The 26,930-nt window shown below is 39.9% G+C and overlaps 1 protein-coding gene across 15 annotated transcripts in view; it reads left to right on the top strand.

Annotated features, from left to right (window-relative positions):
- LOC117505291 (adhesion G protein-coupled receptor L3-like) overlaps window positions 1–26,930 on the top strand; it is a 397,273-nt gene that overhangs the window by 152,360 nt on the left and 217,983 nt on the right. For 14 of the 15 annotated variants that reach the window (XM_034164911.1, XM_034164909.1, XM_034164919.1 and 11 more), the window contains exon 3: window positions 3,399–3,508. In XM_034164911.1, the coding sequence (XP_034020802.1) occupies window positions 3,399–3,508 (110 nt within the window). Of the gene's footprint in view, window positions 1–3,396; window positions 3,509–26,930 lie in introns of all 15 variants that reach the window. The other variant, XM_034164920.1, reaches the window with a different exon arrangement.

Here is a 26,930-nt window from a genome sequence, read left to right as displayed (position 1 = left end):
GTGTCCTTGAGCAATGTCTTGAATCCTCATGCTTCTCTTTGTATTGTAAAACCTGATATGTTTCGTTCGAGCATTTTGAAGAACTGAATTCAATCAGTAAAGTTTGGTTAACTCAGATACAGTACATCCAGAAAGTGTTCACATCACTTTTTTCCACATTTTATGTTACAGCCTTATTCCAAAATGGAGTTCCCTCAAAATTCTACTCACAACACCCCATAATGACAACATGAATAAGTTTTTATTATTATTATTATTATTATTATTGCATATTTATAAAAAAAATAAAATAAAAACTAAGAAGTTACATGTACATAAGTGTTCACACCCTTTGCTTAATACTTTGTTGATGCACTTTTGGCTCAAGTCTTCTTGAATATAATGCCACAAGCTTAGCACACCTACATAATTCAAGCATTAAATTGTATTTGATTTAAAATTTTTAAAAATCAGATCTGATGGTGCAAAAATTTTGCATTTATTCACAGTATTCCTCAAATAACCTGCAATTCTAATTCATACTAACAATTTAAGTAATATTAATCTAAATATATATTTTGTTCACTTCTCTGTGGTGTTTATGTGCATTTTGCAGTTAAATGTTTTCATGTTGTTATTTCCAGATGACCTTTTTTCAAGCTCCATTTTTGTCTCATTTAGTATTTGGTCTTTGTTTGGCTGCTTTTGTGTTTGAATGAGGCTTCAAATCATAACATTTCCTTCTATGCGTAGTCACACCTGCTGAAACAGGTGTGGAATGAGGCTACTTGAATGTTGCTTCATTATTTGTACTTTAATTGGTAATATAATTCCTTCCTTCCCACTGTCGCCAAGTGCTTGCTCACAGGGGGTTGTTTTGACCATTGGGGTTTTTCTGTAATTATTGTATGGCTTTTGCCTTACAATATAAAGCGCCTTGGGGCAACTGTTTGTTGTGATTTGGCGCTATATAAATAAAATTGATTTGATTTGATAATTACATTACACAATTTTTTTCTGTTTTAGAGATTATTACATATCAGTTTGTTTTTGTGTTTTTTATTAACTGATTTTGAAACAAAGGGTACTATATAATATGCTGAATTTAAACAATAAGAAAATGGCATGCAGTAAGACGAATTAACACAAACCAAGTTAATTGAACTCCAACATAAAATTTTGGCATTAAGTTCTCTAAACTTTAAATTTTGAAGGCAACTGATTTCCTCAGAATGTTGAAATAACTCATCAGGTTTTACAGTGTTACAGAATTTTTGTGTGTGTGTGTGTGTGTGTGTGAATGTGTGAATGTGAGGCATTATTACAAAGCTGTTTGAACATCTACATTAGATTAATCTGCTCCTGATAAATGGGCTGTATTCATCATTGCATTTTATAGTTGGACAGCTGTTCTGGGTAGACTATAACTCACTACTCCCGAAGCTCACATGCACAGCGAGCGAGGAGGCAGCTGTACAATACCACTTTATTGTAGCCCCTGCAAACAATAGTTGTTTGAAGCAAACAATGCACCTGAAGGAAAATTACTGTTGTTTGGCATCTGCAAGGGGTAATAATTAGACGTTTGTTTTTCGTCAGTGCATCACATATCAATATTCTAAGCGCAACTACTCTGAAACCTGTTTATACACTCATAATAGTATCACACATATGAAGATGTGCATGAAAGAAAGTAATTGTCTTCAAACGGAGATAATTGGACTTTTTAAAATCATTGATGCCTAATGTATTATTGAATTTCTTTGGAAAATTACTTCATAACTGGTTTATGGATTTCCGCGAACCTTCACACAATGGTATTTACTGTTTGAAATTTTTAAGGGGAGATGAGTGAGCTTTTGTTTTGAATTCATGCATCATACACTATCAACATTGTAGGCATCATTTCTCCAAAAACCATTGATGGATTCCAATGAAACCTCACACAGTGAACATGTACAAGAATGAAAATAATTACTGCCTGATGTCTTCAATTGCTGCATTGTATAATACCAACACTGTAAGTATATGTGGCCAAATGACTTATCTTTGTGGCCACAATGGGCTTTGAACACCATATTGCTCGTACTTGAGAACATGTCTCTCCCAAGTCAGCCAAAGGAGAATTCCCAACTAGCCAAGCTACTACGAACATATTTTTATCTGGACTTCACCTTGTGACATATTTCCCCACCATTTTATGTTCTATGATGACCCAGTCAACTGGACATCTTGCCAAAAAGGCCAGTTTGTGGCCAAATGATAAATCTTTGTGGCCATGTTGGGGTTTGAACACCAGATTGCTCATATGTGAGACCAAGACTCTACCAAGTACGCCAAATGAGAATTCCACAGTAGCCAAGCCAGTTGGAAAGTATTTTGAATCTGGAATTCACTGTGTTACACATAATTCCTCCTAAACCCACCAATGGATTCCAATGAAACACCACACAGTAGTAGCACACCATCTGAACATGCACAAGAAAAATTATTTCAGTCCAACATCTCAAAGTGAAGATAATTTCACTTTTTTAAACATAATTCCAGTCCAGCACCTTCGGGGGGGGGGGGGGGGGGGGGGGAATCACTTTTTTAAAAACATATTTGTCAAATACGTCTACAAACAGACCCGCTGGACTTTTGATTGCAGTGGTTGACCAGTTTGTTGAGTGAAAAAAAATTGGTCAGTTAATTCTTCACAGTCTAGGCACAAAAGCAGTGGACTAAAAATGGTAGGTATTAATGCCTATGGTAATCAATATTTGTATGCAGTTATTTATATCGCATTCTCATGGAAATTTGACATTCCGCAGTGCACTTGGGCGCTATATAAAGGTTGTCAAATCCAGATTGTCAAAACCATCCTGCAGTATGCCCCCCCTATAAAATGCAAAAAAAAAAAAAAGAAAAGAAAATGGAAGAAAGAAGAATGCAACACCATCAGATCAATACTTGTCAAAACCTCTAAGAGGTAATACTGCGGGATAAGCTTTGCTATTCCGTGCAGTGAGAGGCACACTGTGCATATGAAGTGGGGCCTTGATTGATGACTGCCAAAAACAAAATGGCAGATGAGAACACCGCCGGCACCGTAATTGTGTTTTTTAATGAAGACCTACATTTCACGTTGGAGCTGATTTCGCACTTGGTTGATTGTGTCCCCGCCCTCCCCTCTAATACCGCCGCCTCCGCCTCCATCCATCATGCCGTAATAATGTAACATGCAGACTGGCTCGTTTGAGAGCCGTGATCTCCGGTTTTCTTAAGTCAGTGCCTCCTGAACCTCGAGAGAAAACATGGACTTCATCATCACTGCTGTAGACTTAAACAGTTTCAACATCATTAACCACATACTTAACATTTAATTGACTATGGGTTTTATTTTATGTGAATAAATGTGTCCTTTTCCTTGGTTTCAGATGTAATAACCGGACACAGTGCGCCGTTGTGGCGGGACCGGACGTATTTCCAGATCCTTGCCCTGGAACCTACAAATATCTGGAAGTCCAGTACGAATGCGTCCCTTACAGTATGTATTCTTTCATTCTCTCTCATTCATTCTGCTCATTTCTTGTCCTTTTATCAGCATTGCCTCAACACAGTCATCACCAATGGCTTTAGTCTTCAAAAATAACCCTTTTGAAAGTGTTTTCTGGTGCGCTAGAAGAGGCATCACTGATGGTTCAGAGACCCAATGAATTGTGTGAGGTGAAAAACAAGATGCAGGAATATTACTGACGATACTGTATACATGTGAAAATAGATGATGAATATCAGTGTGCAGAAATGATTACCCAAAGACAAAGCTGTTGTTTCTCCATGTTTGTTAGAACTGACAGGAATTTAACATATTTTTTTTCATCATTTCGATTTGTTTAAAAAAAAAAAAAATTTTTTGATGACTTAAAGATTTCATAGTTTCTTGGCTTGACACTTACGCCTGCCCGAGTGCCCAGAACAGACAATTATTGTGCATGTTTTTCTCACCGGAATGGCAAAAAAATGGCTGAAATGAACATTTAATGGTCACTCCTATGGCTGAGCAAGTATTTTAAAATCTCAGTTGCTGTTTAAAAGACTGCATTTTTTAAATTGCATGTGCATTGCATGTACATTTTTTAAATTCCATGTGTCACCTCTCTGCCGTTGGTGACTTAGCCTAAGCATTTGTCAGAGAGGTGAGTTTTCCCCATATGCCGTATAAAAAGACGTAATTTGCTTTTCAAGAAACTCTGTACATAATCAGTCTGAGCCACGTTAGCATTGAGCTGGTTCGTGCTGATCTTCTCTGATTGGTACTTCAGCTCTGTATTTTTTTTGTGTGTTAAAATTAACAATTTGCAGATTGTCAGCAGTAGACTGAAACTTCCATATATATACGAGGTCTCTTAGATAATAAACCGACCCTTTTATTTTTTTTTTTAACTATATGGATTTGAATGACATGCGATTACACCAATCATGCTTGAACCCTCGTGCGCATGCGTGAGTTTTTTCACGCGTGTCGGTGACGTCATTTCCCTGTGGGCAGGCCTTGAGTGAGATGTGGTCCCGCCCTCTCGGCTGAATTCCTTTGTTTCACACGCTGCTCGAGACGGCGCGCGTTGCTTTATCAAAATTTTTTCTGGACCTGTGAGGAATATCCGAGTGGACACTATTCGAGAAATTAAGATGGTTTTCTGTGAAAAGTTTAACGGCTGATGAGAGATTATGGGGTGTTTCTGTCGGTGTAAGGACTTCCCACGGAGCGGGACGTCCTGCAGCGCTTCCAGGCGCTGTCGTCGGCCTGTTTCGAGCTTAAAACATCCTAATTTAAGGCTTAATTCACCCAGGACATCGTGAGAGAACAGAGAAGATTCAGAAGAGGCCGGCATGAGGAATTTATGCGGACATTCCACTGTTTAAGGACATTTTTTTAATGAAAGACGTACGCGCAAATTCGCCGAGGCGTTTCCGTGACGACTCGGCAAATCTGTGTGCGCCGCGACAGGAAAAACACCTCCGTGTTGAAAACCATTTGTAGAATTCAGGCGGCTTTTAATGGCTTTCAACAAGTGAGTAACTGAGAAATTGTTTAACAGCTTGGGCATGTTCCAACTTGCCCGTTAAGAATTCCAACGGAGGTGTTTTTCCTGCCGCGACCCCCCGCGGTCGGGTCCAGCCCGACATGCGACTCTGCCCGCACGTTCTTTCATTACAAAATGACCGTTAACAATGGAATGTCCGAATAAACTCCTCATGCCGACTTCTTCTGAAAGTTCTCTGTTCTCTGATGACTTACTGCGTCAACAGAGCCTGAAATGTGGAAGTTTTCAACTTGAAACGGCGAGACGCTGCCGCCTCGAAGCGCAGATCGCCGTCAGGCGCCGTGGACCGTCCTTAAAGCGACACTACCAGACCAAAATCTCTCATCAGCCGTTAAAATTTTTACCGAAAACCAGCTGAATTTATTGAATGGTGTCCACTCAGTTGTGCCTTACAGTTTTGAAAAAATTTTTATCAAACAAAGCAACAGTCTCTGAGCCATTCCTAAACAATGAAAAAAATCGACGAGCGGGTGGACGACTCCTCACTCAAAGACTGCCCACAGGCGAATGACGTAACCGACAGGCGTGAAAAAACTCTCGCATGCCCACGAGGGTTCAAGCATGTCTGATGTAATCACACGTGATTCAAATCCATATGGTTTTTGAAAAAATAATAAGGTCGGATACTTTTCTAATAGACCTCGTATATATATATATATATATATATATATATATATATATATATATATATATATATATATATTCCATTTGAACATCGCATTCTTATCTCATTTCTATCATCATCAGTTTGTCTTGCTCTGTTTGTGTTATCTTTAGCAGTGGTGGTGCAGGGCTAACAAAATCACTGGTCCTCAGTGAGATCATTAAAACCTTTCATTAAAACCTTTAATTTGATGGTTACTGGTGACTGATTTCTTTAGCAACTATATAGTTCTTGTTGGTAAATATGTCCCTTTTGACATCATAATTATTACATTTGACTATGACAAAATGCTATTAAATATGGCAGTGTAATTTCTTTTCAGTTAAACTGGTCTTACAAAAAACCTATAATTTTTGAGATGTTGAGTGTGTTATTCCAGTTCAGAGTCATTTGGTGGTGGGGAGTGTAACCCACTGTATTGGGTGAGAGCTGGGGTAGACTTGTATTTATATATATATATATATATATATATATATATATATATATATATATATATTAAGGAATAGGTGTATATGTGCCTGACTTTGATATTCTGGTCACTCTTGGTGCAATGTCTGAAAATAATGTTCATTCATTTATTCATATATATATATATATATATATATATATATATATATATCCTGAGGTATCTAACAGCCAGTTGTGTCACAATCCCACAATTTAATTTAAAAAATGAGTGGCAATTTAAACTGAAATTGCAATACTTAATTAAACAAATAAATATTTTTTTTTTCTTTCAAAAAATTTCCAGCCCTCTGTACTCATGATATATGGGAAAATCCATCTTAAATATTAAAATATTTAACCATTTTTGAGCTAAAATCTTTAAATGTCATTCACATTTCAAAATTCGTGTTATGACTGATATTTGTTCTTGTATTTTGGCACAAAGAATTTTATATTATTTGGTAATACTCTGTGAAGGAGCTGAAATAATGTTAATGAAATGATTTGTCAACCAAAACGTATTTAGCAAAAAATTTGATAATTGAGCGGATACTTGGGTTGTGCTTGGTAAAGTTAGCAAACAGTCTCCAATTTCAGCTTGACAAGTTTGTTTTTTGAAACAGGATCTTACCATCATACAATTCTTGGAGAACATATGTTGTAATTAATCACCCCTCCTCCCCCCAAAAAAGGTTTTCTGTAGAGGTTTCAATGTCTTGCCCATTGGCACCTAGACTTTGTAATTAATACGCTTGCGTAGTGTTGTACTTTTTGGATGGCTGGCAATAAATTTCCATTTGACTTTCTACAACATGAAACGTGTTTTTGGTGCAGAGTTGTTTCAGTGGAATTTGCTTGATATGTTGACTCTCTCGGTGGAGTAAGTCTGTGTGTGTGGGGTCGGAGGGTGAATTCAGTGTCAGGTTGCACGTGAGTTGAGGGGAAATAGTTTGGACAGGGACGGGAACGGTCAGCGCAGCATGACAGGATGAAAATGGAGAGAGGATGTCCAGGTGAGGTCACAGGAAACGGTGTGGAGAGTGCCATACGACCTTTGCTATTGTGTTGTGATGACCTTTGAAGTGGGACACCAAAGTCATGACAGTTTTGCCTGCCAAAATCCCAACATGATGTGCTGATTGCTCAGACATGATTATAAAAATAAAAAAAAATCTGGAAACATTTGGTCATGGGCCTTTATCTTTACAGCTCATCAGTTCAAACAAACTCGAGTAATTCAAATCAAAACCATCTTTTTTAACGTTTGATGTCCTTGCAGGGCCGTCCCAGTCGTCTGCCTGACAGAAGCTTTCATGGTGGGAAGTAAAGAAGCATTTCTCACTGTGATCTAGAGCTGGCAGGCGGCTCTTTCATAGCAAATCCTTTGCAAAATGCATATTTTGCTTTTTAAAAAACTCATCCACTGTCAGTGTTGTTTTGGATACCCAAGTGAAGCTGTGATGCATCCACTGTTGTTTATTGCCATAAACATGCAAAATAGTCCTTATTATTCTGACAGTATGTAAATCTAAACCACTGTGGTTTCCTTTAAGTCACAAAAATAATGCTTTGGCTCCAAATTATTCCAATCAGCACTAAGATTCCTGAAGGGAGTGAGATGAGATGGCGTAGAGTGCACCCACGGAAGAATGAGTGCGGATTGGAACGTGTTTCAGTGCACATGTTGGCGATGGGAAAGTGTCAAGAAGAGCAATGTCGAAGGGAGGATGGCAAATGTTGCAAAGAAGATGGGATTGGCTGTGGTGCACATGCATTTTAATAACTGGAGCCAGCACAGCTTGAGCAGACGAGTGGAGGAAGGTACACACTGATGTCCTATGCAGGTGAGATTAGAGACTGTAAGGTGGTGGCAGGGGAGCGCGTAGCAAGATGGCACCAGATGGTAGTTTGCATGATAATTTTGGAAGTGAAAAAGAGGGATTGAGCGAGGGCTGAACCAAGAACCAGCTTGTGGAAGGAAGAAGGCAATTGTGTGAAATTCAGGGAGAAGATGAGAGAATGGCAGAGTGGAGAGATTGCAAGGACTAATGGAAGTGAGGGTGAATGACTGAGTTGTTTTTTTTTTTTTATCTTACAGCCTTATTCCAGAATGGATGGAATTCATTTTTCCCTTGAAATTTTACATACAGTATCCCATAATGACAATGTGAAAAAAGTATTTTTAAATTTTTGCAAATTTATAAAAAAAAAAAAGAAGAAAGAATCATACTTGAGATCTTTCTACAGCTTAATTGGAGTCCACCTGGGGTAAATTAAATTGATTGGACATGATTTGGAAAGACACACACCTGTCTACATATAAGGCCTCACAGTTGACAGTGCATGTCAGAGCACAAACCAAGTATGAAGTCAAAGGAATCATCACTAGACCACCGAGACACAAATCTGGGGAAGGTTACAGAAACATTTCTGCTGCTTTGAAGGTCCCAATGAGCACAGTGGTTTCTGTCATCCGTAAATGGAAGACATTGAGCTCCACCAGGACTTTTTCTACTGCTGGCCACCCATCCAAACTGAGCGACTACGGGAGTGGTGAGACGGAAGCCAATCCTTAGTAAAAGGCACATGTCAATCCACCTGGAGTTTGCCAAAAGGCACCTGAAGGACTCTCAGACCATGACAGAGGAAAATTCAGATGATAGAATGAGATCAGCCAGATGAGCGACTGTGGTGACACGAGACACGAGCAGCCAAAAGAATACCTCCAACAATCCATGTTCATGAAGGCTTTGCGCACAATCCCACACTGCTGAGAGGTTTTATGTGCCGAGGATAATCAGGGGCTATGTGTACTTGTTTTTAATTATATGTGCCCCTTTTATAGTTAGTCAAGCTTTCTATGATCAGTGGACTTCTATTTTGTCAAGTCCACATTTTTTTGCTTTTGATCCTTTTGAATTTTGCATACTTTTGTGTTTGCCAAAGACAGTCAAATAGTAACTATCTCAAAGCTATCACTTTCCCCTAATCCTGTTGATGCTAATCCTCTACATTTCAATCCCAATTAGAAGGCATTGAGAGATCACATACCTGCACTAAGACTGAGAGCCCTTATCTCCATCCAACTCATTGTGTATATGTAAATAAATAAATAGGTAGGTAAATAAAAAAAAAAAAATACATTTTTACATTTGAGATCCATCAGCTTCATGTCTTAATTCTGGATGAAAAATTGACAAAAATCTCAAACACGCTTATTTTTACCATGTTAGAGAACATAAAATACATGTATTTCCTGAATCCAGCTGATGGAGCGCCGATGCAGTTGCCTGAACGTCATGTCATCAGCAAAATTTATCAGGGTGTTTCAGGGCACATGGGTGCGTTGTTGGATTGTTTTCATTGTGAGTTCACTTTATTTTGGGTCTGTGTGTGCTGAATAAATTAATTCATTCAAGAGTGAGAGGGGACACAGTACTGGGTAAAGAGAGTGAAAAGTGCTGGCCCGAGCACACATCCCTGTGGTGTGCCTGTGTTCATGGTTATGCTGCCAGATATCAGGTTCCCCATCCTGACATTCTAAGGTATGTTGGTCAGGAAATCCATAATCCATGAACAGAGTGAAGTGGAGAGTCTGAGGTTGGTGAGTTTATGGACCAGTTTATGGAGAGTTACAGTTTTAAATGCACTGCTAAAATCTGCAAAGAGCATCCTGACATGCGTGGCTGCTCCAGGTGGGCCAGAGCTGTGTGGAGTGCAATGGAGACCGCATCCTCTGTCGATCTGGTTGCCCGATATGCAAACTGATGAGTGTCCAGGTCTGCAGGGATGCTGTTTTTGATATGTGCTGACACCATGCTCTCAAAGTACTTCATAATGGCTGGGGTGAGGGCAACTGGGTGATAGTCATTGAGGGTTCTGGCAGCAGCAGGCTTTTTGGGCACAGGAACAATAGTAGTCCATTTGAGGCATGTGGGTACCACAGCTTGTTGTAGTGAGAGGTTATAGATCTCTGCAAACACCCCAGCCAGCTGGTTAGGGCAGGTCTTCAGGAGGTGGCCTGTCACCCCATCTGGTCCAACTGCTTTGGTGGTGTTCATACATTTCAAGGTGGATCTCACGTGGTGTGGCTGGAGGACGAGTGTCCTCCTTCAGCAGGCTGGGCTCTTCTCTGCTGCTTATTGAAGCAAACAAAGAAGAGGTCCAGGGTGTCCGTTTTTAAAATATTCCAACAATATTCTGATTTCAGTGATATGTCCTTGCAACAAACTGAACGGCGTATGTATACTATTGCTTTAAATGGAAAGGAGCAGATTCAGGCCACGCACCCTGTCTCTTTGGGAATTGAGCATCTCTCTAGTTCTTTGAGCATCAACCTATAAAACATCCAGTCCAAAGATTTTTTTGAGAAAAATGCTATAAGTTGAAACAGTCTCTCAATAATTTTTCAGCAACGCTGCAATCAAGATTTTTCCACGAGTTCAAAATTCTGCAGACGATGCACAAACATTTCAGCAGTGATGTAGGCGTTTATTTGTCTATTGAGTGAAGTGTAATCACAAGTGGTCTCTTGAGATAGATTGTAAAATGGATTTTTATAGCTGAATGTGAATGCAATTTATGCGTGACAACCCATCAGACATCTTACCTCCCAAATGAACAATCACCACGGTTGGAACAAGCTTCTTGCACAAACTTTAGTTTTGTGTGTCTTGATTAAACTGTCAAACAAAGTTACCAGTTTTTCTTTGTTGTTGTTGTTTTTTTAAATAATAATTAGTCACGCGCCCTTAGTCAGACATCGCCAATGACCATCTTCTGCTGAGATCTCCAAATTAAATTCGCAGTGGTCTTTGACGTGGCAGCTCAGTTGTGGTTGAGTTTTTAGCTCAACCTTCTTGAGTTCCTGAGACAAACTGAAGGTATTGGGTGTGTAATATGAGGTGCAGCCACCTGTTACTCCAAGTCTCTTTCAGTGGCAGGATCTCTGTTTTCTCCAGCTCTCAGTTCTAAAAGTCTTTTATGTCCAAGTCTCCCTGACTTGGCCTTACATTTTGTCCTTTAAATGTTGTGTTTTTCCTTGCCTTTGCTCCCTTTGTGTCCTTTGTCTCGCTATTGCCTACTACCCCTCCTCCCTGCCACCTTTGCCGATACTTTTTCTTTATCTCCATTCTGCTTGAGGTGCTTCTTTTTTTCTTAGGATACCGCCATATCTTTATAAGCCGGCTAGATGGTGCGATCAGATGTGCTGTTAATGGCACAGGGGTGTGCCGAATCAATGGACACATGCTGCAGATGCAATATTGATTTTATTAATTTGCGATTTGATCCACTCCATTAGATGTAATTGGGGAAAAGTGTCACAATTACCACTAAGAATGCTCATGTTTGCCTCGTGAGTGCGGCTCTGCATCACCACAATGCAAATCCATCATGTTTTCATTTGAGATGACGTGCGTATAATTATTTCATGTGAGCTATGTGTTTGGAAATGGCATCAGCATGAACAATGAAGAAGGTAGTCGAGCATCAATAGAGATGAGAAATATTAGAAATTAAACGGCCATTTAATATAATTTAAATGCAAATCATTAATTCACAAAACTCAGTTGGAGTTATTTATAATTTCAACTGAAATACAGCCTAAAAGGTGTTTAATATTATTGTATGTTCTACTGTAAGATGAACAATTGTAAAATCTTGAGTGGCAGCCATTTGTGAGAGTTGATATGATGCTGCTGTCATGTTGTGAGATGTCCTGATGGTTGCACATTTTTTTTTCCACGAATGGCCAAAAATGTATATTAAACAGCAGAATTTATTTTAAAAAGACAATGCAAAACTATTCATAACCCATTAAATGAAACAGTCACTCTTATGGTCATGTGCTTCCAGAAGCTGGGGCTCTTAAGTTAGGTTTTAGACCTTGTTTTGCCGCTGGGCAGGTGTAGGAGCACATGCTGGTACCACGCGATGCCATACATCACTACACAACATGGATCACACTATGGCACTTCCTCGGATCCTGGTTCACAACCACCTGGGCAGACAATTAGCCCATCCCCATCTCTCCAATGTAGCCATCTTTCTACCTCAGCCAGGTGCAAAATTGACAAGCGCAACCTCGATTTGTTGGGCTTCCATGTATTCCCTTTGTGGATATGAAGCTATGATGTTGGACAAAAAGTTATTGCTTTGCAAGAGGTGCAAAAGCACAGCAATGGTAACATTATCTCAATGCAATGCATCAAAATCCAGAATGCCAGGGTCCACAGTTCCACCACTTCGGTGATGTAGGCAGAATTTATGAATTTGTTATAACTTCATTCCACAAATCTGACATCCCCAACTCAGCCAACCGTGTTGTAGGATGAAAGATTTCTATCATCACGTAGAAATCTATTTTTGCTCAACCACAGGATGGTGAAAACTGAACAATATCGGGAGGAGTCGTTTTTCTTCTGCCGGAGTACTGTCTTTTCTTCTTGCAGCTTGTGCATGTTCCCCCGTGCACTTTACAGATTTCTTAGGCTGCCCTGAGGCAGTCTTGCTGGGCTGAACCTTTATGATAACTCATAAACATGACCATGCCGCAATGGCTGACATCTGTCTCCACCCCACCCTCTCACCTTACCTCACCACGGTTCAACGAAGAGATGCTTGTCTAGTCTCTTAGTGCCTTATTAAAACCTTCCTCGCCTGCTCGGGCTTTTTCCTCCATGTAGCTATCGTTTTAACAGCTCTTCCCAAAGGTCAGTCTCACGAGAGGTCAACAAAACTACGCCTCCCGCCTTCTCAGCTCGCGTTCTTTCTCCGCAGTAATAAAGGTCTAACAGTCCCCTTGGTGGCCCTTCAAATTCTCCAAGTTGTCACACAAGAATGCTGGTTCAGACCTGGGTTACCGTGCTTTGCTGTTGACACCTTTTGGGACCTTCTCTCCAGTGCCATCCAGCAATTAGATTCACCTTTCTGGCAACTCACCCCAGTAAATTCACAGATTTAGTCTTGGTAAGTGCTTAAATCATTAAAAATAAGGCAAGGAAGGCTTCTGATCCTAGATTTGACTCTTCAACAGGTATGGCAATGAGATGAAGCAAAAACAACAACAAAAAACAATTGGACAACAACGGAAGTCCCCCCCCCACACACACACACACACATACACACTTTGTTGCTAATAAGGACTATGTAAAATCCTGTGTTCCACAGTGGGATCCAACTCATTCCCATCAGGTATGGCTCACCGTCTGGAAGTGAAGCCAGGACGTATAATCACGCAATCAACACCTTGATTTGGGCGAGCAACAAAATTCCCAAACAATACTTCATAGGTACTTGTGATATATTTTGTCGAGTGCTTCGATTTCCAACACACCTAATTATTTTTTAATTTGTTTTGCTAAACACACACCTAACAGGTTCAGGAGGCTCTAATCGAATAATGGCGTAGATTGTTTTGGCAGGTTTCAACCAGCACCTGCTACCAGTCTGTGTCCTTCTGTGTTAGCAGGTGAAACCATGAAATTGATGCTGTGCACATGGCTATCAGTTGCAATGCAGCTTGGGTATAATGTGGTGTGATTACAGGGCTCATTATGCAGTGGTCACACTTAAGGTAAACACCACCTGTGTGACCAGGGTGGGACTTTATGGCCCAAATATGGTCTCGCGTTTGATTCTGCATCTCAAATTGTTTGTCTTTGTCAGGTTTGTTTTACGATTCCATGGTGTCGCTGTGAATGCTCATAAAGTTGTTTCATAATTTTCCATGCTCACCATTCAGCCATCATCAACCGTCAAACATAAAAGCATCCGCATGGGCCGATTTCTTTGCCGGATAATCTGGCGACAGCTTTAAAGCTTGCTGAGGAGTAGATGACTCCGTTTGATCTTATCAGTAAATCAGCTAAGAAGATTGTATAGAAGTTGAGTGTTTTTGTTGTTGCCCTTGAACTTTCTAACTCACGTTCATCGGGAGCAGAAGTCTGCACCATGACAGCAGATACATCACTCAGCCACACCCGCCTCACTTCCCACTAAAATGCCAGCAAACATTAGTTTGCTTGTTTTCTTTCTTTTTTTTAATCCATCTGAGCAACCAGCTCAGATTTGATCCATGTACGATGGAAGCCTGTAATAGCCTCTCATCATTCAGTGACAGCTGACCACTCCCCCAGCCCAGTCCTTTCACAGACGCCAGTTTGATCGTAGTGCTGTGGACTAAACTGAAATTGATCCCATAGCACTGTTCAAACTGCAGGACCCATGTTGGCTACTTTCATCAGTTCCTTTAAGAGACTTTTTCTTTATTGATACAAGTACCTAAAATATAACTTGGAACGAGCAGCTCATCTGCTCTGTGTAAGCCTGATCTCTCTGATCAGGCTTACACATCTGATCTGATCTGATCTCTGATCTGCCAACCCGTTCACATTTCTAACCATTTTCCCCACTCGACGACACACCCGCCGAGGATCAAACTCTGGTTATTGGCGACTCTGTTTTGAGAAATGTGAAGTTAGCGACACCAGCAACCATAGTCAATTGTCTTCCGGGGGCCAGAGCAGGCGACATTGAAGGAAATTTGAAACTGCTGGCTAAGGCTAAGCGTAAATTTGGTAAGATTGTAATTCACGTCGGCATTAATGACACCCGGTTACGCCAATCGGAGGTCACTAAAATTAACATTGAATCGGTGTGTAAGTTTGCAAAAACAATGTCGGACTCTGTAGTTTTCTCTGGGCCCCTCCCCAATCGGACCGGGAGTGACATGTTTAGCCGCATGTTCTCCTTGAATTGCTGGCTGTCTGAGTGGTGTCCAAAAAATGAGGTGGGCTTCAATTATTGGCAAAGCTTCTGGGGAAAACCTGGTCTTGTTAGGAGAGACGGCATCCATCCCACTTTGGATGGAGCAGCTCTCATTTCTAGAAATCTGGCCAATTTTCTTAAATCCTCCAAACCGTGACTATCCAGGGTTGGGACCAGGAAGCAGAGTTGTAGTCTTACACACCTCTCTGCAGCTTCTCTCCCCCTGCCATCCCCTCATTACCCCCATCCCCGTAGAGACGGTGCCTGCTCCCAGACCACCAATAACCAGTAAAAATCTATTTAAGCATAAAAATTCAAAAAGAAAAAATAATATAGCACCTTCAACTGCACCACAGACTAAAACAGTTAAATGTGGTCTATTAAACATTAGATCTGTCTCTTCTAAGTCCCTGTTAGTAAATGATATAATAATTGATCAACATATTGATTTATTCTGCCTTACAGAAACCTGGTTACAGCAGGATGAATATGTTAGTTTAAATGAGTCAACACCCCCGAGTCACACTAACTGCCAGAACGCTCGTAGCATGGGCCGAGGCGGAGGATTAGCAGCAATCTTCCATTCCAGCTTATTAATTAATCAAAAACCCAGACAGAGCTTTAATTCATTTGAAAGCTTGACTCTTAGTCTTGTCCATCCAAATTGGAAGTCCCAAAAACCAGTTTTATTTGTTATTATCTATCGTCCACCTGGTCGTTACTGTGAGTTTCTCTGTGAATTTTCAGACCTTTTGTCTGACTTAGTGCTTAGCTCAGATAAGATAATTATAGTGGGCGATTTTAACATCCACACAGATGCTGAGAATGACAGCCTCAACACTGCATTTAATCTATTATTAGACTCAATTGGCTTTGCACAAAATGTAAATGAGTCCACCCACCACTTTAATCATATCTTAGATCTTGTTCTGACTTATGGTATGGAAATTGAAGACTTAACAGTATTCCCTGAAAACTCCCTTCTGTCTGATCATTTCTTAATAACATTTACATTTACTCTGATGGACTACCCAGAAGTGGGGAATAAGTCTTTCAGAAAGCGCTGTAACTAGGTTTAAGGATATGATTCCTTCTTTATGTTCTCTAATGCCATATACCAACACAGGGCAGAGTAGCTACCTAAACTCTGTAAGTGAGATAGAGTATCTCATCAATAGTTTTACATCCTCATTGAAGACAACTTTGGATGCTGTAGCTTCTCTGAAAAAGAGAGCCTTAAATCAGAAGTGCCTGACTCCATGGTATAACTCACAAACTCGCAGCTTAAAGCAGATAACCCGTAAGTTGGAGAGGAAATGGCGTCTCACTAATTTAGAAGATCTTCACTTAGCCTGGAAAAAGAGTCTGTTGCTCTATAAAAAAGCCCTCCGTAAAGCTAGGACATCTTACTACTCATCACTAATTGAAGAAAATAAGAACAACCCCAGGTTTCTTTTCAGCACTGTAGCCAGGCTGACAAAGAGTCAGAGCTCTATTGAGCCGAGTATTCCTTTAACTTTAACTAGTAATGACTTCATGACTTTCTTTGCTAATAAAATTTTAACTATTAGAGAAAAAATTACTCATAACCATCCCAAAGACATATCGTTATCTTTGGCTGCTTTCAGTGATGCCGGTATTTGGTTAGACTCTTTCTCTCCGATTGTTCTGAGTTATTTTTCATTAGTTACTTCCTCCAAACCATCAACATGTCTATTAGACCCCATTCCTACCAGGCTGCTCAAGGAAGCCCTACCATTAATTAATGCTTCGATCTTAAATATGATCAATCTATCTTTATTAGTTGGCTAGGTACCACAGGCTTTTAAGGTGGCAGTAATTAAACCATTACTTAAAAAGCCATCACTTGACCCAGCTATCTTAGCTAATTATAGGCCAATCTCCAACCTTCCTTTTCTCTCAAAAATTCTTGAAAGGGTAGTTGTAAAACAGCTAACTGATCATCTGCAGAGGAATGGTCTATTTGAAGAGTTTCAGTCACGTTTTAGAATTCATCATAGTACAGAAACAGCATTAGTGAAGGTTACAAATGATCTTCTTATGGCCTCAGACAGTGGACTCATTTCTGTGCTTGTTCTGTTAGACCTCAGTGCTGCTTTTGATACTGTTGACCATAAAATTTTATTACAGAGATTAGAGCATGCCATAGGTATTAAAGGCACTGCGCTGCGGTGGTTTGAATCATATTTATCTAATAGATTACAATTTGTTCATGTAAATGGGAATCTTCTTCACAGACTAAGGTTAATTATGGAGTTCCACAAGGTTCTGTGCTAGGACCAATTTTATTCACTTTATACAAGTTTCCTTTAGGCAGTATTATTAGACGCATTGGCTTAAATTTTCATTGTTATGCAGATGATACCCAGCTTTATCTATCCATGAAGCCAGAGGACACACACCAATTAGCTAAACTGCAGGATTGTCTTACAGACATAAAGACATGGATGACCTCTAATTTCCTGCTTTTAAACTCAGATAAAACTGAAGTTATTGTACTTGGCCCCACAAATGTTAGAAACATACTTACTCTGGATGGCATTACCCTGACCTCTAGTAATACTGTGAGAAATCTTGGAGTCATTTTTGATCAGGATATGTCATTCAATGCGCATATTAAACAAATATGTAGGACTGCTTTTTTGCATTTGCGCAATATCTCTAAAATTAGAAAGGTCTTGTCTCAGAGTGATGCTAAAAAACTAATTCATGCATTTATTTCCTCTAGGCTGGACTATTGTAATTCATTATTATCAGGTTGTCCTAAAAGTTCCCTGAAAAGCCTTCAGGGACTGTAGGAGACAGCATATCTCACCCATATTGGCCTCTCTTCATTGGCTTCCTGTTAATTGTAGAATAGAATTTAAAATTCTTCTTCTTACTTATAAGGTTTTGAATAATCAGGTCCCATCTTATCTTAGGGACCTCATAGTACCATATCACCCCAATAGAGTGCTTCACTCTCAGACTGCAGGCTTACTTGTAGTTCCTAGGGTTTGTAAGAGTAGAATGGGAGGCAGAGCCTTCAGCTTTCAGGCTCCTCTCCTGTGGAACCAGCTCCCAATTCAGATCAGGGAGACAGACACCCTCTCTACTTTTAAGATTAGGCTTAAAACTTTCCTTTTTGCTAAAGCTTATAGTTAGGGCTGGATCAGGTGACCCTGAACCATCCCTTAGTTATGCTGCTATAGACTTAGACTGCTGGGGGCTTCCCATGATGCACTGAGTGTTTCTTTCTCTTTTTGCTCTATATGCACCACTCTGCATTTAATCATTAGTGATTGATCTCTGCTCTCTTCCACAGCATGTCTTTTTCCTGGTTCTCTCCCTCAGCCCCAACCAGTCCCAGCAGAAGACTGCCCCTCCCTGAGCCTGGTTCTGCTGGAGGTTTCTTCCTGTTAAAAGGGAGTTTTTCCTTCCCACTGTTGCCAAGTGCTTGCTCACAGGGGTTCGTTTTGACCGTTGGGGTTTTTCCGTAATTATTGTATGGCCTTGCCTTGCAATATAAAGCGCCTTGGGGCAACTGTTTGTTGTGATTTGGCGCTATATAAATAAAATTGATTTGATTTGATTTGATCCCGTCAGATCTCAGAAGCTAAGTAGGACCTGGTTAGTACTTGGACGGGAGACCTCTTTAGAACACCAGCGGCTGTGTGTGTTTCTCCAGGTTATGCTGGAGTTGCGTCAGGAAGGGCATCCAGTGTAAAACTTGTGCCAAATACCAATGCGGATCTGGATGTATCCGCAGTGTCAACCGAGAATAAAATTGGGAGCAACCGAATGGACAACAACTAGTTGGACCACAGTACACCACTCTCTCTTTTTGTTTGTAAATGGTAAATGGACTGCATTTATATAGTGCATTTCCATCTGCATCAGACGCTCAAAGCGCTTTACAATAATGCCTCACATTCACCTTGATGTCAGGGACATGAGATGATTAAAATCGCTGTTGAGGTAGGCCCTTGGATCAGAAATACCTAAATTGTAAGGCTTTTGCAGATTCAAGATAATTTCATCTGTATATTTTCAGTATGATTGCGACTGAATTCCATGCTGTTTGTACTATGAAGAAACAGCACCACCACCATTATTTCAACACAGTTCACACAAATAAACAGAAGACTGGTTGTGGCTTTTTAAATATATTGTATTAAAGGTGTACGACCAAGAGATTTGTTTCAATCACTTCACTGAGTCAAATCCACCATTTTGAAGTAACATCTGGCATAACTGGATGTCAAATCAGGAGTTTGACAAACGTCATCATAGACGTGTACCCTCATGAACTTTTTGAGTTGTAATTTCAGCTATTTGCAGTCCACTAATTATATTTTCAAGAACTATAATATTTTCACAAACTTAGGAACCTAGCCATAATTTCACACCAAAGAACCAAGAACCATATCACTCTCTTGACAAGAAGGTTTGGAGATTGCGTACCTATGCCAGGGTATTAACCTTCTGGGGTCTGAGGGCATTTTTTGGACTGTTCACTCACCTGGCATAAATGTTTTATTATTACTGTTAATGGGCAACTGTTTACAATGCTCACTTGTACTCTGATTTAATTTTTGTGGTGTTATAAGGCAAGAATGAAAAATGTGTGACACGAAAGGAAACCTTTTGAGGTAATTTAGGATATTGTCTAAATTTGCCTGACTTTCCTGTCACCCATGGCTGTCGCTGCACAAAATTCTTTAAGAATATCAATCAGTTATAAAATAAAAATATAAAAATATAATCAGTTATAGTATTACCATCGACAGTTAGGTGTGGCATTTGCGTAACTTCTGCCCTGTTATGTTGATACGTGGAGGAAGCTATAGTTCCTGAAGCACTTTTTTGTCCCTACTTAGGTACCATAAAGTCGACAAATGCTAGGATGCTTATGCTGCGTTTACACATAACGATGACAAGTCACAGACTAATTTGATGATTTGAGGCAGAGGTGTCAGGTGCCCTCAGAAACAGCTGCAACCTGTTACCATGCGTTAAGATTAATGGCACGTGTTGCTGGCGAATTATCAGGAACCATTAGGCACGGTCAAGAATAATGTTCCGCACTCTTGCGTGCTGTTCTGTGCAATTGCGTGTAACAGCACATCATTAACGTTCTGTCATGTTGTGAATGAGGCAAATTGTCTCCACAGACACACACCCATATTCATCCATTAAATGCTGAACAATTCAGATTGCTCCAGTTTGCTTCTCAAAATCCACAGCAGAAGAACTTTGTGATTGCATGCTTAGTTGGGCTCTGTCCCATGGAGTGGCACAGAGAGGAGGAGGAGACAGAGAGAGCCAGATGTGTGGAACACCTGCAAGAGCACACTGATGAGCATTGGAATGAAACTTTTAGCCGACTTGGTGTCACTGTCCTCCTTCAGCATACTGCAGCAGGGTTTGATTGTGCACATGTCAGAGAAGAACACTGTCACGCTCTATTAACGGATCAGCACGCTTAATTGCGACCTCCATGACATGAGGCGAACTGAGGGTGGTGCGTGACATTCGTGGAAGATTTATTTGACAGCCAAAAAACATGATCCACGAAAATCACAAATATCACGCACCAACACGCACTATTAAGAAACCTATTCAGATGCGTCAAGTAACATTAAGAATGTCAGGAATGTACCAAGAATGATGCAAACATGACATTCGTAACACGCCCTGCCTGTGTGTAAACGCAGCATAATGGAGCTTCTGACAGCTAGCTGCAAACATTTTGAAGTGTGCAAGAGCATCAAGTTTCTAGAATCCATACCAAAATATGATGTTTCAAGCAACTACAAGATGGAGCCTGGTGAAGAGGTGCAAGTTCTCTGCACATGGGTTGAGGATTCAGGACATTCTGGACCATCTGTGAACCCGGAATATGGCACAACTTCACAGAAAACTATCACAAAATTCAAAAGTTGACAAGGAATAACTCTGGTTGACAAAACACTTTCACTAAACTGACAAACAAAATCATTGCAGGAACCTTATAAGCTCCTGGAAAATCCTATATTTCTCCCTTAGTTCTGGTACTTTTGCTGTGAAACAGCTTAGGCGATGAGGATAAATGAGAAAATAAAAAACAAATCTCAGTGATTAAATAATTAATTGTACACAGTGTTCACTTAAGGGTATCACTGTAATCATAAGGTCACATAAGATAAAAATGTCACGTTTGTTGGGGGCGGCATGAAACAAATTGCACCATTGAGAAGCTCCGTAATTGCAAAGGGAGCCTGTGATTACCAATATGGATAAATGTTGGTGTGAACGGGGTGAGTTTGGACTTGTGGAAATTGTTTTTTCCCTCCGCTAATAGCTGCATAAACTGGTGTAATTTATCAGGTCTGTGTTTTGTCAGGGCGTCTCTTTGACACTGTTGAATATTTATGCAGACGTACACAATAATATGCTTCGTCAAACATCTGAGAATGAATGTTCGAGCAATATTCATCAAGACTTTCATTTATATAACAACAAGCAAAGCTTTTATCTCAGTGTTTATTCCCAACTCCCTGCACACGAACAGGCCGCGCACATCTGAAAGACTTACTGGGGTGCCAAGTGTTTAGGATATAGCACTAATTAGAGTTTTCTCACTGTAGGGGGTCTCTCCTTTTAATGATCACCCAACTCATCAAAGCTGCTTTTCCATTTCCTAGTCTCGCTACCCTCTCATTTTTTCTTCTCCAAAACAATTCCGCCTTCCTCTGTTCTCCAATGTATTTCCAAGGTCTTTGGAAATCAAGAAATATTTCAGGAATGTGCAATTAGGTTACTTCTGCTCCACTTACATGTGCACACAAAAAAAAATGTTATTTTGTTTTGCCGAGGCGGTGCGCATCTATCCACCGCTCCCGCGTGGATAGCAGCTTGGAAGCACGCCAAGTCCTTGCGCCTGTCCCTCAAAGAGAGACAAACGCGCGCGGCGTTCTGCATTGTCAAGGTTATACGGCAGCTCAGCAGCTTCCCAGTAGGAGGCGGCGAGAAAATGGTGGAGACAGAAGAAGGAGATGGGATAAGTAGGAGAAAGAGATCAGACAAGTGGTTGAAAGAGAAAGAGGCCTGTTGAGGAATGGAACCTGTAATGACAGTATGGGAGACTCACAAGCTTCAAGCGTGCAGAGAGGAAAAGAAAGATGAAAAGTGCAGGGAAAGAGAGATGGTCGCCCGCATGTCCTCCCCCATCCTTAGGCACATGCTATTCAAAGCCTTGTAATTTGTGTCATTAATTAAAAAGCTGATGGGATGGAGTTACGGGGTTTGCACTCTACAATGCCTTGGCTGAGGAGGGCGCAGAGAAAAAAGTGTGTGTGTGTGTGGGGGGGGGGATCGTGCAAAAAGTATTACCACCGTTCTGCTATGAATCTCTATTAGCTGCTAATGATACCATTCTGAAACCTCTCGACCATTAGCGTGAAATTGGGAAGCATTAATTATTCAAATTAAAATCCATACAGCTGCCTCTCACGACGGGGTTGCTACTCACTGTAGCTGAAGGTCTCTATTGTTAGCCGCCCCACATGCGTCTGAAGCAGAAAAGTACTCGACAATACATATGAAAATTGACTTCTGAGGTGGGGATTAGAAATGAAATTAGGTGCAAGCGGATCGGCCACTTCTCAGCCGGCCAAGGAGGATAGGTGGCTACTTTTCAGAAATAAGGATAGACCGGTTGTTTCCTCTGTGTTTTTGTGATCCATGATCCAAAGTGGATCCACAGAGTAGTGGATGGCACCAACACATTCTCCCCAACCTGACCTAAATAAAAGAAGAAATGCCATATGGACCTTTCCTTGCTCAGTACCATTTTGGTCAACACTTTTCCAACAAGAAGATAAGATGGCAACTTCCCATTTGGTCTACACCCTATTTTGAGTTTTCCCATTTGGTCTACCTTTGTCTAAAAGTGCAGTTTTTATTATTTTATTATGTTTATTTTTTGCTGTTGGTGTCTTAAGTCATCCTTTGGTTAAGCTTTGAGTAATAATTAATTAAACACACTGGTGTGACTGATAATTATCACAGCTTTGCAAATCACTTTACACTTCTAACAACATGTTATTACAAAATTACATGTGGCAATGCAATCCTCTTTGATTTATTTATAAGTTCAACACTTTTGGGTAGGAGTAGATGAAATGGGAATAGTGGTCAAAATGAGTGTAGACCAAATGGGGGTCGACCAATTTTGCCTCGGACGAAATGGGAATTTAGTGTAGACAAAATGGGAGTAGACCAAATGGGAATAAACCAATAAGATATTACGTTACTAGTCCCACACGGGGAGATTTGCAGTCATAGCAGCAGTGTTAATAGAATTGTGCACCAGTCGAGCAAAGTCAAGTGTGCAAATAGAAGGCAAACGCAAATACCTACCAAAGATATAAGAGGTCCTTGGTTCGAGGCTGTCCATGCCATATTCTCTTTGTACATCTGGAGTTGTAAACCTGTCAAACCCACTGTGGTGACCCTGAGCAAAAACACACAAAGCCAAAAGAATTTACTACTTTGCGTTAAACACAATGCCCGCTCTGTCAACACATTGTCAAGATGTAGATCACAAACTTCATGGTTACTGCAATTAAAAACATCACCACTGTGGCGCCGATTCTTATGCAACACTATAAATTCTAAAAAGTCAAATTTGTTTATTTATTTATTGAACAAAGTTGGGAAACAGATGGTCTCACTTTCTCAATGTAAACTGAAATAAAACCTAAATAATGAATCCAAGTTTGGGCTTAACTTGGGGAAAATGAAGCTGTTTTCCAACTTTTTTTTCCGCTGTATATATTGGAATTTAAAATGGATTTGTCCATCCAATCTGAAAGCAGGTCTTTGGCTGTTTTGGTGGTCACATGATTTTCTGCTGTTTTTTTCCTATTTTTGTGTAGGAGGCGTGGCAAGTATCAGCTCCTTTCCACTAAAGCAACAAGCAAAATCAGCAGCTTTTTTACTTTAAGGCTGATTCCAAGTTTTATAGTTTTATTTGATGTGTTAATGTTAATATGTTTTTGAGACACCTGGCAACCTGTATTCATTTTTTGAACACATGCATCATATAAACTCTTTAATGAATATATTTGATTTGACCAACGCATTGACATTTGTTTTGTGTCAAACATTTTATTAGAAGTGTATTAAATATTTAAATAAAAAAAATTAATTACAAAAATCAAGTATGCAATTAAAAACGAAAATTCTATAATTTCCAAGAAATAATTATAATTATTTCTTTATTTATAATTTATATTTATATTTTAAATATTAATTTATTTATAATATTTATAAATTATTTATAATTTCCAGAAATTTTCCTGCAAAAAGCCTCTGTATGCCATCTTACTGTCTGACCCAGTTTGACAGCAGTTTCAACTGATTCTTTGGCCTCTCAGTCATGGTGGTATCTTGCCCAAGTAATTAGCACATTGCTCCCTCCCCCTTTCAATGTAGTTTAGCCAAAAAGCAGCATAATTACGAGTAAATTATCACAAACAAATCTCTGGAAACAGTCCACCAAGTCTTTTGTGGCAAACATATGACTCAAAATTTAACCCACGGACATAAATGGGATAACAGCTGTGACATCTGGAGCCTGATAACAACTAAACATCAGCCATATTGGTGGGGGTCCACAACTTAAATGCTGGGTCACACCCAAAGAAGCGTACCAAATGGTCAAACATTTTGTAGTTGATATTGCCTAAGAAGGCAAGTGATGTGCCTCATGAGTCTACTGAAGTAACCATTCATGTAACACACATTCCAGCAGCACTCAATGATCTTCTGAGGAGACCTAGTGCCAAAGACATCTAGTCATTGTCTTACTTCTCTAGTTAAATTCAAGGCAGGACAGACAGGAAGCACCAGGACCCTATAAACTGGACCTTTGTTATCCTGCAACGGTGTTTGCATGACCAAAGACCCCATGACTCCAGAAGCTTTTCCAAGGTGTTTCACAATGTCCAAGGCTGAGAAGCATGAACATCATTGCTAAGAAAAGCAAATGACTCTACAAATTTGATACTGTCACCACATATAGATTCATTTCTGTTGGCCAAGTCCAGGAAGTCATTGGAAAACTAACTGTGTCTTGATCTTCAACAACCACAAATCCAGATACTCAGACCTCTCACTCATTTTTCAAACACTGTAATTATTGTATCCACTGATTCGACATAGATCACAGCATCATCTGCAAAAACAATGTCAATAATTCTTTCCTCACTGACAAAGCCATCGATCTTCGCAGTTCTACCCAACACCAAGTCCATGCAACCATTGAACAATGTAGGAGCCAATATTTTCAGCAAGAAAACTACACATACAAGTTGTAATTTGATTTGGTCACACACTTACGAGCAGTTGCATCTTTACACATGTATTAAATAGGGCTCAACCAAATCCCCACTTTTCCATAGATTTTGTGGGTCTATTTCACTGCACAGTGAGGAAGAAAGTACTTGTCTCACAGGCAAAATGCCCCACTGCTAGAACACTTCAGACAGAACACAAACTTGATCAGCAATGCTTCTCAACTCATTAATACTGTCCCTGGCTGCATTGCTAGCTAGCATCACAAGTGTTAGTATCATGTTCAATGCAACAAGGAACCTGGAGCTTTTGCATAAGTGAAGGTGCCTTGACACTTGCATGAATTTGATCCGCGCACTGGTACTCGTAAACCATCTTTGTAACCGTCTTTGTGCAAGTGCACAAAGAAAATTTTGAAATGTTAAAAACCTCTGTCACACATTATTTATGTGAACTTCACATGAACATTGCGCAATTAAAAAAACACTGAGTGTGAGTGCGAGTCATTGCATCAGCGCACCGCACAACAGCGCAGCTCATCTGAACAAGATGTTAAATCAATCATAAACATCATTTTACATACACTCATAAGAAGGAATGAAAATGTGACTGTTTTACCAAGCTATTATAATATAAATATTACAAATAATTATCTTTTAATCTGTTCCAAATATATTCTCCACCTCATGAAGCACATGAGAGAGAGAGAGAAAAGCCGTAGCTGGAATGGTCCTCTGTGATTTCAGAGGGAATTAGAGGTGTTTTCATGAGCCAAACTCTGAGAGAAAATGATTAATCCCCTATGAAATAATTATTTTATATACGCAGCATCCAGCGGCACAAAGCACAGCATCCAGTTGGGAACACAGCAGGTAGCATTATCACGACAAATTGCACAGAAGTGCAGGGGTTAAATGCGTGCAGGTGTCAAGGCACCATTACCCAAGTGTTTTGTAAAAAAAAAAAAAAAGAAAAAATGCTTTAAGTATAAGATCTATTCTGCATTTTACTGATTTGGGGGATAACATTGACAAACTGTTTGTAACCCTTTTTTTTAATCTGTTTTATCGGTGGTGAGGTGATCTAAAAATGAAAATTAGTTTCTGCATATACATGACATCTAAATAAACCAAAAATCACTTGAGTCCTCAGCTATTGTGTCAAAATGTACGTCAGAGTCAATGCTGCATACAGCACATAAAATACTGCATCATAAGCACTGAAAGGGCATTTTTAAATTCTGTACAAGTTATAAATTGCATGCTTCAGTGATTGTTTTGAGAGACTGATGGAAATAACCTTTTGTAATACATTAAAATAGTGTTGAGTTATAATTTGAGCCATTAGCGAGCTTGATGTATATATATGCATTTTTCTTCTTTGCAGTAACATTTTAGTCTTAGTACAAAATGAGGGAGCATTTTAGTTCCTTAGGCAGGTTGCAGATGTGAGCATAATCGGTCCTCATCCTTGATGTTTTCTCATGCAGCTACCACTTGGTCTACCAACATATCAACTGGGGTTTGATCCCAGGTGCATGCTCCAGGCTACCCATTTGTATCCTTAGAGAAAACAATTCATCTACATTGTCAAAAACAACACCCAGCTGTAAATTTGTTCCAGGCTTGGTTGCAGACGTTACC

This window comes from Thalassophryne amazonica, chromosome 23, assembly GCF_902500255.1.
Source record: "Thalassophryne amazonica chromosome 23, fThaAma1.1, whole genome shotgun sequence".
Taxonomy (NCBI): domain Eukaryota; kingdom Metazoa; phylum Chordata; class Actinopteri; order Batrachoidiformes; family Batrachoididae; genus Thalassophryne; species Thalassophryne amazonica.
This window is presented reverse-complemented; position numbering and strand designations above follow the sequence as displayed.